This window comes from Mesoplodon bidens (genome assembly GCF_964165515.1).
Source record: "Mesoplodon bidens genome assembly, chromosome: 5".
Taxonomy (NCBI): Eukaryota; Metazoa; Chordata; class Mammalia; order Artiodactyla; family Ziphiidae; genus Mesoplodon; species Mesoplodon bidens.
Genome location: NC_138161.1, coordinates 45885780 through 45902986, shown reverse-complemented (window position 1 = coordinate 45902986; position 17207 = coordinate 45885780). Strand labels below are relative to the sequence as shown.

The following is a 17207-nucleotide window of genomic DNA, read 5'->3' as shown; positions in this document are numbered from 1 at the left end:
CTGTAAGGAAAAGACTTTACCATTCACAGGTCTTTAAATATTGGATGTAAGAATAATGAACTATTATGGAGGATTCATGTTTGCAAAATGAGCTACCAGTTGGTAATTAGTGGAGCTGTACAACACCCTGGTGAGGTAGGTATAATTTATTGCTGCCATTTTATAGATGCAAAATGGGCAGCAGAGAGTAATGAAGGGAACCTAGAAAATCAGCATCAGCAGAAAGCACTGACTTTTCTGAGACATCCAATTGTGATGCAAGTAGGTGTTAACAACCACTTATTGCCTGGGTTATTTTGGTGAAGTTACTTAGGTTTCTTGTACTTTAGTTTCTTCATCTGTAAAATGGGAAGGGTAATGGTACTTATTACAAAGCGTTGTTATTGGAACTGAACTGCTTAATACATAAAAAACACTTTTAAAAGTATCTGGCATATAATTGGCCAACTATCGTTGCCTATGAATTATGAGCTATGTGCCTTTCTGAGTGCTAAGGATATGAACGTGGACAAAAGAAATCCCTGCCCTCATGTGCTTACATTCTATTTATTAACAGAGCATTGTCTCAGCTGATGGATATCAGTGTGTGTCCTTCTTATGAACAGGTAGAAACAGGAAGTTCTCGGGGCTTTCTTTCTTTTTTTCTTAATTGTTAGGGGTAATTTCACAGTGGTTTGTAAGTTGTTTCAATTTCCTCTGAATTAGTTCTGAACAAAGAGAGGATTTTATTACTTTCTTTAGAATTTGACTGAAAGCAAACAGTGGTGTTAGGCACTGACTCAAGGTTGGGTGACAAAGACAAACAAGAAATGATCTCCTTTATTCAGGGCCTTCCAAGCTAGTGAGGGAGTCAGATACACACATAAATGACTCTAATCAAGACTGTCTTTGATAAATATAATAAAAGAACAAAGAAGCAAGAGAAAGAAAAGTACTATGGGCAGAGAAACAAAGGAGAAGAAAAATTAAAAATGTGAAAACAAAGGGTAAAGAAAGGAGGTAGGAGCAGAGCTAAGGGAATGGTGTATTTGATGTTCAATGAGAGTTTTGATATTTACTGACTGCAGGAGGGTCCACAACATGTCGAAGGTGGAGACTGAGGGGTTGGGGACAGATGATGTCTTACTGACTTATTGAAATAACTTTCTAAGTCCAAGATAGAACCGCTCCCATCTGGAGTGCCAAGTCAGCAAACCAAAACTGATAATTTTGTGTCTCTGTAAAAGCTCTGCTGGATCAAAAACTCAGTATATCCACAGATGGCCAAGAAGCACATGAAAAGCTGCTCAACATCCCTAATTATTAGAGAAATGCAGATCAAAACTACAATGAGGCACCACCTCACACCAGTCAGAATGGCCATCATTAAAAAGTCTACAAATAACAAATGTTGGAGAGGGTGTGGAAAAACGGAACCCTCCTACACTGTTGGTGGGAATGGAAGTTGGTGCAGCCACTATGGAAATCAGTATGGAGGTTCCTCAGAAAACTAAAAATAGAATTACCATGTGATCCAGCAATCCCACTCCTGGGCATATATCCAGAGAAAACTATAATTCAAAAAGATACATGCACCCCTATGTTCATAGCAGCACTATTCACAATAGCCAAAACATGGAAACAACCTAAATGTCCATTGACAAATGAATGGATAAAGAAGATGTGGTACATATATACAATGGAATATTACTTAGCCATAAAAAGAACGAAATAATGCTATTTGTAGCAACATGGATGCAACTAGAGATTATCATACTAAGTGAAGTAAGTCAGAAGGAGAAAGACAAATACCATATGATGTCACTTACATATGGAATCTAAAATATGACACAAATGTCATATTTCTGCTATCTATGAAGCAGAAACAGACTCACAGACATAGAGAACAGATTTGTGGTTGCCAAGTGGGGCTGGTGGGGGAGGGATGGACTGGGAGTTTGGGGTTAGTAGATGCAAACTACTACATATAGAATGGATGGACAACAAGGTCCTACTGTAAAGCACAGGGAACTATATTAAATGTCTTGGGATAAACCATAACAGAAAACAATACAAAAAAGATTGTATATATATGTATAACTGAGTCACTTTGCTGTACAGCAGAATTAACCAACATTGTAAATCAACTATACTTCAATTAAAAAAAAACATGCAGTATATCCAGTTACCCAGTCCCCAAACGCCAAGCCAGGTCTGGGCTATATACTTCTTTCCTTGTTCATTCTCACCCTAAACAAGGTTGACTGTGTGGCTCCAGCCAATCAGATATTTTCTCTTTTTGTCTCCCTTGTTCTTTATTCCTTGTGCTATAAAAGCTCCCTGCCTTCCGGCCCATTTGGCACTTCCTTGAAAGGAGACCATCCACTTCATGAAGTTTTATATAAATTGTGTATCACCTAAATTGTCTTCATGGTTTTTAACAGTTCCCTCATTATGAGGAGGCTCTACTTTAAAGAAAAGCATTGTTAGTAAGTAAATACAAAATATAAACTTTTTTGGTAACATGCATGACTTTCTTCATTATTTTAAGTGACTTTTCATATTCAAACTATATTCATGTGAGTTTAAAAAAATAAAACACTTTTTGAGTATGAAAAGAGAAAAGTAATCAAGAATTGGGGGAGTATAATTAACTGAATAGAGAATATCTAATTAATTATAACCCACAAGCAATATATTTTCTTCTCCATAGCCCTCTCATCACACACACACACACACACACACACACACACACAGAAACAAAAGACAATCATAGCAGGGTTTTAATTTTTATATATAATTATGATGTGAAGATTATTCCCTGTGGTGATGTATTTTTTAAAATGTGTGTATGTATTTAATTTTAGTATACGTAAGTTCTTTGAAAGATAGTATAACATATCTATATAACTGTACAAACACAAACATAGCAGCATTTGGAAACAGCTAAAAATGGAAGAGATTATCTTTCTGGACCCTTACTTTACAGATGAGAAAACACGCCTAAGAAAGTTAAGGTCTGAGCCAAACTCAAATTTTTGAACATTTATGCCAATGCCTTTTTCTAAGCAAAGCTCACTGGTAATAACAGTATGTGTTTGACCTCAGATATTTGTAGACACTTCACATTCTAAGCAGCTTAACTTCTCTCCTGATTTACAGAATATTGATCCTAACACAATAACTTAATAAAAAGCATGAATTCCTCAGAGAATGGAGGAATATTGATCATTTGTATATTAATTAAGTTTAGCAATATACTATATCTTTGATTGAAAGGAAATGTAAAGTTTAAATGCCATAAATTAAAGACTGAGGCACCAATATTAAAGACTGAGGAGACTATGGATATCATAATGAACCAAGAAGTAAAATTCTCTACTAGCTCTCTGAGCACTGAGGTGCCTTAGTCATTAGTTGGTGTGCCATGAGATCTACTTGGATCACCTTTACCTGTTCGTGCTCCCACCCCCTAGCTTCTAAGCGTTTTGCATTTAAAGGCTTGTACCTGCCATCTACTTTAGACACCTAAACTTGGGCAACTGGAGCCACAATGGAGAACCAGATGTGCCTATGACTTTTTCCTGAATACCACATGTATATGTCCATTCAGGCCTGTGGTCAATGACTGACTGGAGCCTGAGTATGGAAGCTCAGCTTCTTTGTCTCCATACGATGAACTCTGAGACGTAATTTAGACTCCAGAGCTCCCCTGCTCACTCTGAGTTTGATTTGCATCTTCCTTCATAGTCCTGCCTCCCCATTGTCTTACCAGTTCTCCTGGGAGCGTTCATCATTAATCACTTACACACAAATTCCCATCTCAGGGTCTGCCTTTCAGCAACTTGATCTAGGACAGCTACCAAAGCTATTTAGGATCTATCCATCCATCCATCCATCCATATTTATCTATATTTGCTACCTTGCTCTCTCTCTTAACTCCATCTATGTACTTCCACCCCTCATCCCATTCTAACCCAATAGGTAACACCTAACACAGCATATTTCCATTCCATATTCTGTATGTTAATATAACCACACAAAAATATACATAGATGGGGGAATATTTGTGTTCCCCAAATAGGATCATTTGTACATGTACTGCTTTGTATTTTGCTTTTCCTACTGAACTATATTTAGATTCCTAATAAAGAAATTAGCACTTTTAACTAAGAGTCCTACTGTAGGTTGCCCTAGTTATAAGCTTTATAAAAATAATTCTTGGGAGGAGAAACCACGTTATAGATATAGATATATAAAAGGTACAGTAAGAATCTGAAGTCATAGTTGGGAAAAGTTTTAATGCTGTCAGTCATTTTATGCTTTCTCTGAGAGGTTTGATATTCTAACATCTTGATTGATTGCCTACACATTATGTATTTATGTATGCAGATATAATTTTTATTTAGTTTGTGCATAATTCCCATGCTATTGTGCTCTGATTCTATATTGTACTATATAATATGCCAAATATTACCCTAATGTTCTCTTAAATGATATTTAATACTGACTTCATACACTCTTCATCTTCAGGTCTGTTCATAATTAATCTTTACTCTCCACCAGACGAGTTGATATCTTTATTTCCATTTTATAAATGTGAAGTCTGAGACATAGGGAGATTAATAGACTTTTTCCTGACCACAAGCATAATGAGAGTCAGAGTCAGTACATGAATTAGGAATCCTTTGCTTCCAACTCCATGTTTAATCCATTAGCACTGGATCACTGCCATTTTCTTACAAAATAAATTCCTTCATAACACTATTTATTCTAGCATTCAATCATGGATATTATGTCAATGACCATCTTTCAGAATATTATTAATTTATAAAGATTTGACTGGATGAATGTGGTTCTCTTTTTATGGTATCAGTGTAGTTTTTCTTTAATTGGAACTATTGCGAGTTATTTTCATCTTCAAACAATGACGTAAAAAGGACAATAGAATAGGAGTGATTTTCTGTGTATGAAATATAACCTTTATAAAACACAGAGAAATATTTTTATTCTGAAAAGTTTCTTAAAAATATGTGTGCATTGCTTTTTAAATACTCTGAATTTTTGAGTACATGAAGATATATTTAAACGAGTGGATGGAAAATACGTATATTTTTGTGACAGGATGCTACGGGTTGTAACATTTGAAAGAATAGCCCAACAGGATTTCTTAGCACATGCTGGCTAGACCAATCTGCAGAATCTATAGGCCAATTAAACGGAGTCAATTCCTCCTTTCTTAGACCAAGGATTTATCCATGTCAGTTAATAATAATGATAGTTTTCATTGACTACGTAATTCTGAAATTACTAGATACAGCCATGCTACTGAGTTACTTCTCCCCTTTTCAAACTTACATTTGCTCAGAAGCAGCAGAATAGAAAAACAAAGACTTCTATTTCTCTTCTTGCCCTACGTTTCTCCATAGGAAACCTAAATTTATTTGTGATGTTCCTTTGCTTCTAGTAAGTTACAGAAACACAAGTTCTTTCTTATTTTAATATACCACTGGGAATTATATACAATTTTTACATTATAATTTTTTTTTTTTTTTTTTTTTTTGCGGTACACGGGCCTCTCACTGTTGTGGCCTCTCCCGTTGCGGAGCACAGGCTCCGGATGCGCAGGCTCAGTGGCCATGGCTCATGGGCCCAGCCTCTCCGTGGCATGTGGGATCCTCCCAGACCGGGGCACGAACCCGTGTCCCCTGCATCGGCAGGCGGACTCTCAACCACTGCGCCACCAGGGAAGCCCTTACATTATAATTTTTTAAATGTAATGCTCACTTCATCAATATTCCAGGGTAGTATCAGCCCAATAGGACATATTATCAGAACTGACTATATGTTCTGCTATAATATCTATAGGACAATATCATAATGGTGAGGGATGGAGGGAAAAGCATAAAGAAAGAATGTATGTGAATACCATAAAACTAAGTAAGTATATAATTTGGGAAAATATAGTAACTGAGAACAATTTTAAATGACAGAAATGGAAATTAAGGTTAAAAGTTGATTTATTAACCATATTTATCTTGCTAACTTATAAAATAAATCAGCTGACCTGAATGTAAAGAAAAATTTTAATTCATCAGCTATTTCCATTTAAACCTTAAATCATACTTTCCAAATTTTAGCGGACTGTAAGTTTAAACTCATTGGCAAAAGATATGGCCTACACGAAATTGCTTTAGATTATGGTAATTCCATTTTACTATTTCTTCCCAAGTGAGTTTTAGAAACAATGTTGTGTCAATTAAACTGTAAGTTGAAGTAGTTACAACTTCTAACTCTATTGTAAAACTCCCTAGAGTAAGTGAAGGTAGAGATGAACATCTTGTGTCTTCTACTTTAATCTGACATAAAACAAGACAAATTAATTAAGAAATTATAAGCACAATAGTATATTGGAGAGTACTCAAAGACATAGTAGGTATGATGTTAGGCCGAAAAAGAATAGGTTTTAAAGTAAAATAATATTGTATAATAACATGTTTAGTATATACATATATGCATATATATGTATATGTAGAGTTTTAGGAAGCTCCAAATAAGACCTACTTTCTCATAGTACTTGATCTCGTAGTCCAGTATGGGTCCATTGGAAAAAGCAGGTGCTTGCCATGATATGGCAATGCTATTTTGGGATGCCCAGTCCTTCCTTACCATACCTATCAGGGAAGGTGCTGAAAGGAAAGAAAATAACTGAGAATTAATTGGCAGGAATCATTCTCCATAATCCTTTCTTTAATATTTTGTCTTCTAAGGAAAACACAATTCTTGCTGAAGTGGACATTAGTTATTGATGTCAGAGTAATATGACAGGATCTCCTTTATTCAATCCAAATAAAATATTAAAATATATTTAGAAACATTATTAAGGAACATAGGAAAGACTCAGATAGTCCACGAATAAGGACCAGAACTCACCATCTCTGGTTTTGCTGGAGGACAACAATTTTTCTTAAACTGGCTTTGGTTTTGGGCTACAACTTGAAGTACAATAGACTTGACTTCTATATTTAATCAAATCTAAGTTTGCTATAGAAAATCCTCTGCAATTACAAGATCATTTATAGACTTTCCTTCAAGACTTGGTACTTTATAAAGTCTTAGTACTTTATAGAAGTTTATATCACAAACTTCTTAACTACAGTAAATTTTTGCTTATCAATGTGAGGATTATTTCTTTTGCATGGTTTCTATGATATTTGAATAAAACTGAAATATTTAATTTCTGAAGTTCATTTTCACAGTCATGTCTATCTCCTTCTTCTATATAACATTGTTTTAACAATCCAATCCTAACCTAAAGTAATCTTGTGTTAAACTTCAAAATTTAACTAGAATGCATATACTGCAGGCTCTTTTATCTAACAAAATACTTCTCATTTTTAAATATTCTAATTACTTATCTTTTACATAGAGTTTTTTACATAGAAGTTAAAACTCACTCTTAAAAAATACAAATTAAATATACTGAGATACCATTTCTCATCTATTAGATTGGCAAAAAATCCAAAAATTTGACACCAGGCTCTGTTGGCTAGGCTATAGGGAAAAGCACTTTAATACATTGTTGGTGTAAAGGCAAAATGGCACAATCCTTATAAAGGGAAATTTAACAATTTAAGGCAAATTGTATATTCATTTATGCTTTGGCTTTTGGGACTCTATCTGAAAGAAACACTGCAGAAATACAAAGTGACATATTTATAAGACTACTCACTGAGATTTATTTGTAAAGATCGGAAACAATTTAAATGCCCATCAATAAGGGACTGATTGAAAAAACTACGCTACATCCACCAGAGAATTATGAAATTGTAAAAAGGAATTGTGACCATATATAAATACTAGAATGGAGTTATTTCAGGATATATTTTTAAGTGAAGAAAGTGAGATGGAGAAAAATGTATAAAAAACAATGTAAGGATAAACCTAGAATAAAAACGAATAATAATGGTTACCCTTAGAGGGTGGGAGGCAATAGGATGGACACTACAGGGTGAGAAGCAAAACATCTCTGAATATATCTTCCCCTGAAGATTTACTTTGGAACCCTGTAAATATTTTAAATAATTAAAAAATAAATTAACGTTTAAAAGAGCAATCTCAAAAAATCAGTAGAAAGAAAGCTGTGTATTGAGTTGAAAGTATAGTCTTCAAGAGGAACTACTTAAAATGACATTAAAACACAGTAACTTAACATACATACCAATAGAACATATTTTAAGTACTAAAAAAAACTGCAAAAATTATTAAACTGTTTTTAGTAATGATATTGTTAATGGTACTACTGGTATTGTAATTCTGAATGTGTGTGTGTGTGTGTGTGTGTGTGTGTGTATTGAGGGATAAATCAAATGAGTAATTTTGTTGGTGTTATTGAGAACTAGGATTTTTTTTTTCCTATGGGAAAAAGGAGATACAGATACCAGACCAATGAAGGTAAGTAAAAACCCTATACTAGTAAACTCGAATTAGAAGTTTCATTATGAACTCATGATATCTTTCCCGTTCATTTTCAGAAATCCATTCAAATGTACCAATTGCAGTTGAAAATAGGATTTGAAAAAATTGATTCTCTATGATCAAGATGAAAATTCTTTAAACTTATAAGACTCAAGTATTAAATGTGGTAATTTACTTCCCAATGTTGCCTTTGTATCTTAAGGATAAACTATTCAGTACTTTCTTAAATTTGTGAGAATGACAAGTTTGGTTCCCCTAAGGAATTGAGTACTTTAGAAAGTACATTTAAAACTCTTTTCAGCTGTTCAGTGACAGCAATATTGCTGGATTAAGATATATTCTTAAAATGTGCGATAATTATAGAAATTTATAAGAAATAGAAGTTTGTGCCATAAGCTAAAATAGAAATGGGTAATATGGTAAATAAGAAAGTGTTCTGATAATTCACTATTTAAATTGAGTCATATTCACTGCTAATAAATTACCATTAATAAATTTATCCCTGTTGAAAAATGCATTAATGTTCTTGGATTATAGTATAATAATGTATTAAATGGTGCTTTATGGAAAAATTATAACTTTAAAGTGAATAAAACAAATAAGAAGTTGATTAAAGTATATGAGTTTCTTACAACTTTTGAAAATGTCCTTTTCATGTATACAATCTTATAGTTTATTTTTCAGTTTAATGTACAATATCACAAAGCACTATTACCAGTGTTAATACTTTTTGCCTCATAATGATTTAGCACTCAAGGACAAATGATATAATCCTTGCAAAACTTATAAGAAATTCAGTTAGGCCAGTAGCATTTTAGAATGACTACTGGTTAAAATCTAGGTACTATCTTTTCTATTTCCATTTGTCCAATGGTTAATTAATTGTACAGACACATCACCTAAATTATATGAATCCTCTCCTATACTTTTATAAAAGAGAAATAAAGAATCTATTCCCTAACTACATAGAATCTTCACTTACAAATGGACTTCAGGGTCTAAGATCTATGTAAATCCTAAAATTTCTTCACTTTTGCACATTCCTTTCATATGTAAACATCCATGTTTTACATAGTTGTTAAATATACCTAATTCTAGATAATTCTATTTTAAACCATATATTCTTATCCCTATTCCATACTTTAATATAGTTTCTATAATTTTTACTTCAATGGCTAAAATATTCAATTATGCTGATACTTTATCAAGTCACTCCTCTAATGTTGGATGTTGAAGTTTCCAATATTGTCCTGTTAGAGTTCTGACATTTTATGCACAAATTTTTGTGCATAAATTTTGATATTGTTAAATTATTTTATAGAGAAAATTGCTTTATATAATTTGGATTTTGTGTCATACTATTATTACCATATTGGTTTTGAAAAAAGCTGTATCAATATACACTAAGCATGCATTTTAAACACTTAATGAGTTTGAAAGCAGAGGATGTGGGAAACAATTAATAGGTCAATAAAACCCAAATGCTGCATTTTATATTTTCAGAGAAGAACAACACTATACAGAATTTCATTTTAAAATAAGGTTTCAATGCATGAAAGCTAAAGCATTTGTTTTGAATATATTTAATGAATTTGTCTTAATAATTCAAGGTTACATAGCATCTGAATTTGGCATGTTGTGACAACACTGTAGCGCCAACTGATATAACGCAGAAAATACATTTATTCCTCCACATGAGAAAAACTGATTTTAGGACACAAAAGGGCAACTAATTGATCTTTACTTCTGATTCTAAAAAGTCACAGAAGGAGAGAAATAGTCAGGGAAATAATATCTTCTGGAGTTTGTCAGATCAGAAGCTAACTGAAAGACCTAAAGACTCAAGCAATGTTTCCTGAGTAAGAATTACGTGTTCAGTATAGCCTTCAGCAGGATTGTACTTCTGATATACATCCTTTCTTAAACTTTCAAAAATCTTAGCTTTGACCTTCAACATAAATGATTGTTGAACAGATTACCACATTTCTGAAAATGGTTTTAATACAAACCTTTTTGATTACTACATTTTCTGAATCTCAAATAGTTTACCAAAAACTGTGTAACAAAAATTGAAAATAAAAGTAGGAAGTGGATTTAGTTAGCAAAAGAGATCTTATTCACACTTAGAAAAGCTTTGTTTTCTTATGCTTACATGGAGATATCTGAAGAAACAGTGAATTGTTCTAGTTAGTTAATTATTTTGCTCCTAATTAAGTGTTAATCAATTTTTATTAAACATTTACTTTATACCATGTATGTTATCTTATTTCATTCTCATAAATCTATGGGAAGGAGACTGTCTCCACTTTAAAGATGAGGACACTGAGGTTCAGAGAAGTGAGCAATTGTTTAACGACAAGATGTGAAGGCCAATTTTGACATTAACTCAAAAAATGTCAAGGTTATTTCTTGAAAATTTAAAATATCAAACACTAAAACTACAGTTCAAAATCACACTGTGGATTATCACAAATACGTCTTATTTTGAGCACGTAATCAAGACTTATGCCATGGGTCATGAGATAATGTGTTTTCCTAAAGATCTATCAAATGTTGCTAATTCTCAGTCATCTACTAAGCATAGTGGGCATATGAAGGCTTATAAATTGGGATAGCCTGTGTGGATGAGTGTGTGTGTGTTTAGATGAGAAACAGAGAAATTGAGGGAAGGTGAGAGTGAGAGCGAGCGAGCGCACACTCTTATGCACATGTGTTTGTGACAATGAAAATCTTAATAGTGAATGCTGAGTAACAGAATCGTAATATTAGGACAGATCTTACAAGCCATTTAATAAATTTCTTTTCAGCAAGCAATGCAGAAAACCCTTCAATGCACCACTGATAGCTGAGTATTCACGTCTTAATTCAGCAGTTGCACTAAAGAGTATACTTCTTCACAAAGCTATCCATTCTATTTTTTTAACGTCTTTATTGGAGTATAATTGCTTTACAATGGTGTGTTAGTTTCCGCTTTATAACAAAGTGAATCAGCTATACATATACATATATCTCCATATATCCTCCTTCTTGCAACTCCCTCCCACCCTCCCTATCCCACCCCTCTAGGTGGTCACAGAGCACAAAGCTGATCTCCCTGTGCTATGCGGCTGCTCCCCAACAGCCATCTATTTTACATTTTGTAGTGTATATACGTCCATGCCACTCTCTCACTTCGACCCAGCTTACCCTTCCCCCTCCCCATGTCCTCAAGTCCATTCTCTACGTCTGCGTCTTTATTCCTATCCTGCCCCTAGGTTCTTCAGAACCACTTTTTTTTTTTAGATTCCATATATATATGTTAGCATATGCTATTTCTCTTTCTGACTTACTTCACTCTGTATGCCAGACTCTAGGTCCCATCCACCGCTCTATAAATAACTCAATGTCATTTCTTTTTATGGCTGAGTAATATTCCACTGTATATGTGTGCCACATCTTCTTTATCCATTCATCTGTTGATGGACACTGAGGTTGCTTCCATGTCCTAGCTATTGTAAATAGAGCTGCAATGAACATTGTGGTACATGACTCTTTTTGAATTATGGTTTTCTCAGGGTATATGCCTAGTAGTGGGATTGCTCGGTCATATGGTAGTTCTATTTTTAGTTTTTTTAAGGAACCTCCATACTGTTCTCCATAGTGGCTGTATCAATTTACATTCCCACAAACACTGCAGGTAGGTTCCCTTTTCTCCACACCCCCTCCAGCATTTATTGTTTGTAGATTTTTTATAAAGGCCATTGTGACTGGTGTGAGGTGATACCTCATTGTAGTTTTGATATGCATTACTCTAATGATCAGGGATGTTGAGCATCCTTTCATGTGTTTGTTGGCAATCTGTATATATTCTTTGGAGAAATGTCTATTTAGGTCTTCTGCCCATTTTTGGATTGGGTTGCTTGTTTCTTTGATATTGAGCTGCATGAGCTACTTGTAAATTTTGGAGATTAATCCTTTGTCAGTTGCTTCATTTGCCAATATTTTCTCCCATTCTGAGGGTTGTCTTTCATCTTGTTTATGGTATCGTTTGCTGTGCAAAACCTTTTAAGTTTCATTAGGTCCCATTTGCTTATTTTTGTTTTTATTTCCATTTCTCTAGGAGGTGGGTCAAAAAGGATCTTGCTGTGATTTATGTCATAGAGTCTTCTGCCTATGTTTTCCTCTAAGAGTTTGATAGTGTCTAGCCTTACATTTAGGTCTTTAATGCATTTTGAGTTAATTTTTGTGTATGGTGTTAGGGAGTGTTCTAATTTCATTCTTTTACATGTAGCTGTCCAGTTTCCCCAGCACCACTTATTGAAGAGGCTGTCTTTTCTCCATTGTATATTCTTGCCTCCTTTATATAAAAAAAAGATGACCGTGTGTGTGGGTTTATCTCTGGACTTTCCTTCCTGTTTAAATGATCTATATTTCTGTTTTTGTGCCAGTACCATACTGTCTTGATTACTGTAGCTCTGCAGTATAGTCTGAAATCATGGAGCCTGATTCCTCCAACTCCACTTTTCTTTCTCAAGATTCCTTTGGCTATTCAGGGTCTTTTGTGTTTTTATACTAATTGTGAAAATTTTTGTTCTACTTCTATGAAGAATGCCAGTGGTAGTTTGATAGGGATTGCATTGAATCTGTAGATTGCATTGGGTAGTATAGTCATGTTCACAGTGTTCATTCTTCCAATCCAAGAACATGGTATATCTCTCCATCTATTTGTATCATCTTTAATTTCTTTCATCAGTGTCTTATAGTTTTCTGCATAAAGGTCTTTTGCCTCCTTAGGTAGGTTTATTCCTAGTTATTTTATTATTTTTGTTGCACTGGTAAATGGAAGTGTTTCCTTAATTTCTCTTTCAGATTTTTCACCATTAGTGTATAGGAATGCAAGAGATTTCTGTGCATTAATTCTGTATCCTGCTACTTTACCAAATTCATTGATTAGCTCTAGTAGTTTTCCCGTAGCATCTTTAGGACGCTCTATGTATAGTATCATGTCATCTGCAAACAGCGACAGATTTCTTATTTTCTGATTTGGATTCCTTTTATTACTTTTTCTTCTGTGATTGCTGGGGCTAAAACTTCCAAAACTATGTTGAATAATAGTGGTGAGAGTGGACAGCCTTGTCTTGTTCCTGATCTTAGTGGAAATGGTTTCAGTTTTTCACCATTGAGAATGATGTTGACTGTGGGTTTGTCATATATGGCCTTCATTATGTTGAGGTAAGTTCCCTCTATGCCTACACTCTGGAGGGTTTTTATCATAAATGGGTGTTGAATTTTGTTGAAAGCTTTTTCTGCATCTATTGAGAGCATCATATGGTTTTTCTCCTTCAATTTGTTAATACAGTGTACCACATTGATTGATTTGCATACACTGAAGAATCCTTGCATTCTTCGGATAAACCCCACTTGATCATGGTGTATGATCCTTTTAATATGCTGTTGGATTCTGTTTGCTAGTATTTTGCTGAGGATTTTTGCATCTATGTTCATCAGTGATATTGGCCTGTAGTTTTCTTTCTTTGTGACATCTTTGCCTGGTTTTGGTATCAGAGTGATGGTGGCCTCGTAGAATGAGTTTGGGAGTGTTCCTCCTTCTGCTATATTTTGGAAGAGTTTGAGAAGGATGGGAGTTAGCTCTTCTCTAAATGTTTGATAGAATTCGCCTGTGAAGCCATCTGGTCCTGGGGTTTTGTTTGCTGGAAGGTTTTTAATCACAGTTTCAATTTCAGTGCTTGTTATTGTTCTGTTTATATTTTCTATTTCTTGCTGGTTTAGTCTCGGAAGGTTGTGCATTTCTAAAAATTTGTCCATTTCCTCCAGGTTGTCCATTTTATTGGCATAGAGTTGCTTGTAGTAATCTCTCATGATCCTTTGTATTTCTGCAGTGTCAGTTGTCACTTCTCCTTTTTCATTTCTAATTCTATTGATCTGAGTCTTCTCCCTTTTTTTCTTGATGAGTCTGCCTAATGGTTAATCAATTTGTTTATCTTCTCAGAAAACCAGCTTTTATTTTATTGATCTTTGCAATTGTTCCCTTCATTTCTTTTTTATTTCTTTCTGATCTGATACTTATGATATCTTTCCTTCTGTTAACTTTGGGGGTTTTTGTTCTTCTTTTTCTAATTGCTTTAGGTGTAAGGTTAGGTTGTTTATTTGAGTTGTTTCTTGTTTCTTGATGTAGGATTTTATTGGTATAAACCTCCCTCTTAGAACTGCTTTTGCTGCATCCCATACGTTTTGGGTCATCGTGTTTCCATTCTCATTTGTTTCTAGGTGTTTTTTTATTTCCTCTTTGATTTCTTCAGTGATCTCTTGGTTATTTAGTAGTGTATTGTTTAGCCTCCATGTGTTTGTATTTTTTACAGCTTTTTTTCCTGTAACTGATATCTAGTCTCATAGTTGTCGGAAAAGATACTTGATGCAATTTCAATTTTCTTAAATTTACCAAGGCTTGATTTGTGACCCAAGCTATGATCTATCCTGGAGAATGTTCCATGAGCACTTGAGAAAAATGTGTATTCTGTTGTTTTTGGATGGAATGTCCTATAAATATCAATTAAGTCCATCTTGTTTAACGTATCATTTAAAGCTTGTGTTTCCTTATTTATTTTCATTTTGGATGATCTGTCCATTGGTGAAAGTGGGGTGTTAAAATCCCCTACTATGATTATGTTACTGTCGATTTCCCCTTTTATGGCTGTTAGTATTTGCCTTATGTATTGAGGTGCTCCTAAGTTGAGTGCATATATATTTACAACTGTTATATCTTCTCGATCTCTTGATCATTATGTAGTGTCCTTCTTTGTCTCTTGTAATAGTCTTTATATTAAAGTCTATTTTGTCTGATATGAGAATTGCTACTCCAGCTTTCTTTTGATTTCCATTTGCATGGAATCTTTTTCCATCCCCTCACTTTCAGTCTGTATGTGTCCCTAAGTCTGAAGTGGGTCTCTTGTAGACAGCATATATATGGGTCTTGTTTTTTGTATCCATTCAGTCAGTCTATGTCTTTTGTTTGGAGCATTTAATCCATTTACATTTAAGGTAGTTATTGATATGTATGTTCCTATTACCATTTTCTTAATTATTCTGGGTTTGTTACTGTAGGTGTTTTCCTCCTCTTGTGTTTCCTGCCTAGAGAAGTTCCTTTAGCATTGGTTGTAAAGCTTGTTTGTTGGTGCTGAATTCTCTTACCTTTGCTTGTCTTTAAAGGTTTTAATTTGTTCATCAAACCTTAATGAGATCCTTGCTGGGTAGAGTAATCTTGGTTGTAGGTTTTTCCCTTTCATTACTTTAAGTATATCCTGCCACTCCCTTCTGGCCTGCAGAGTGTCCACTTAAAAATCAGCTGATAACCTTATGGGGATTCCTTTGTGTGTTATTTTTTGTTTTTCCCTTGCTGTTTTTAATATATTTTCTTTGTATTTAATTTTTGATAGTTTGATTAATATGTGTCTTGGTGTGTTTTTCCTTGAATTTATCCTATATGGCACTGCTCTGTGCTTCCTGGACTTGAATGACTATTACCTTTCCCATATTAGGGAAGTTTTCAACTATAATCTCTTCAAATATTTTCTCAGTCCCTTTCTTTTTCTCTTCTTCTTCTTGGACCTCTACAATTTGAATGTTGGTGCGTTTAATATTGCCCCAGAGGTCTCTGAGACTGTCCTCAAGTCTTTTTATTCTTTTTTCTTTATTCTGCTTTGTGGTAGCTATTTCCACTATTTTATCTTCCAGGTCACTTATACTTTCTTCTGCCTCAGTTATTCTGCTATTGATTCCTTCTAGAGAATTTTTAATTTCATTTATTGTGTTGTTCATCATTGTTTGTTTACTCTTTAGGTCTTCTAGGTCCTTGTTAAACCTTTCTTGTATATTCTTCATTCTATTTCCATGATTTTGGATCATCTTTACTATCATTTCTCTGAATTCTTTTTCAGGTAGTCTGCCTATTTCCTCTTAATTTGTTTGGTCTGGTGGGTTTTTACGTTGCTCCTTCACCTGCTCTGTGTTTCTCTTTCTTCTCATTTTGCTTCACTTACTGTGTTTGGCGTCTCCTTTTCACAGGTTCACAGTTTCTGTTGTTTTTGGTGTCTGCCCCCAGTGGCTAAGGTTGGTTCAGTCAGTTGTACCGGCTTCCTGGTGGAGGGGACTGGTGCCTGTGTTCTGGTGGATGATGCTGGATATTGTCTTTCTGTTGGGCAGGACCGTGTCTGGTGGTGTTTTTTGGGGTATCTGTGACCTTATTATGATTTTAGGCAGCCTCTCTGCTAATGGGTGGGGTTGTATTCCTGTCTTGCTAGTTGTTTGGCATAGGGTGTCCTGCACTGTCACTTGCTGGTCATTTGAGTGGAGCTGGGTCTTAGCATTAAGATCGAGATATCTGGGAGAGCTTTTGCCATTTGATATTACATGGAGCTGGGAGGTCTCTGGTGGACCAATTTCCTGAACTTGGCTTTACTACCTTAGAGTCACAGGTGTGACACCCAGCTGGAGCATGAAGACCCTGTTAGCCACATGGCTCAAAAGAAAAGGAGAAAAAAAGAAATAAATAAAATAAAAGTTATTAAAATAAAAAATAAAAAAATTATTAAAAATGAAAAATAAGAAAAGAAAAAGATAGCAGCCAAAGCAAAAAACTAATCCACCAATGATAACAAACACTAAAAACTGTACTAAAACAAACAAACAAACAAACAAAAAAACGGCCAGACAGAACCCTGGGACAAATGGCAAAAACAAAGCTATACAGACAA

The 17207-nt window shown here is 34.5% G+C and overlaps 1 protein-coding gene across 4 annotated transcripts in view; it reads right to left on the bottom strand.

The window, feature by feature from the left end:
* Positions 1-17207, bottom strand: part of EPHA6 (EPH receptor A6) — a gene marked incomplete at its 5' end in the record, with an annotated part of 867182 nt that overhangs the window by 347003 nt on the left and 502972 nt on the right. For all 4 annotated transcript variants that reach the window (XM_081234488.1, XM_081234490.1, XM_081234489.1 and 1 more), the window contains one exon: positions 6544-6668. In XM_081234488.1, coding sequence (XP_081090614.1) covers positions 6544-6668 — 125 coding nt within the window. The remainder of the gene's footprint in view (positions 1-6543; positions 6669-17207) is intronic.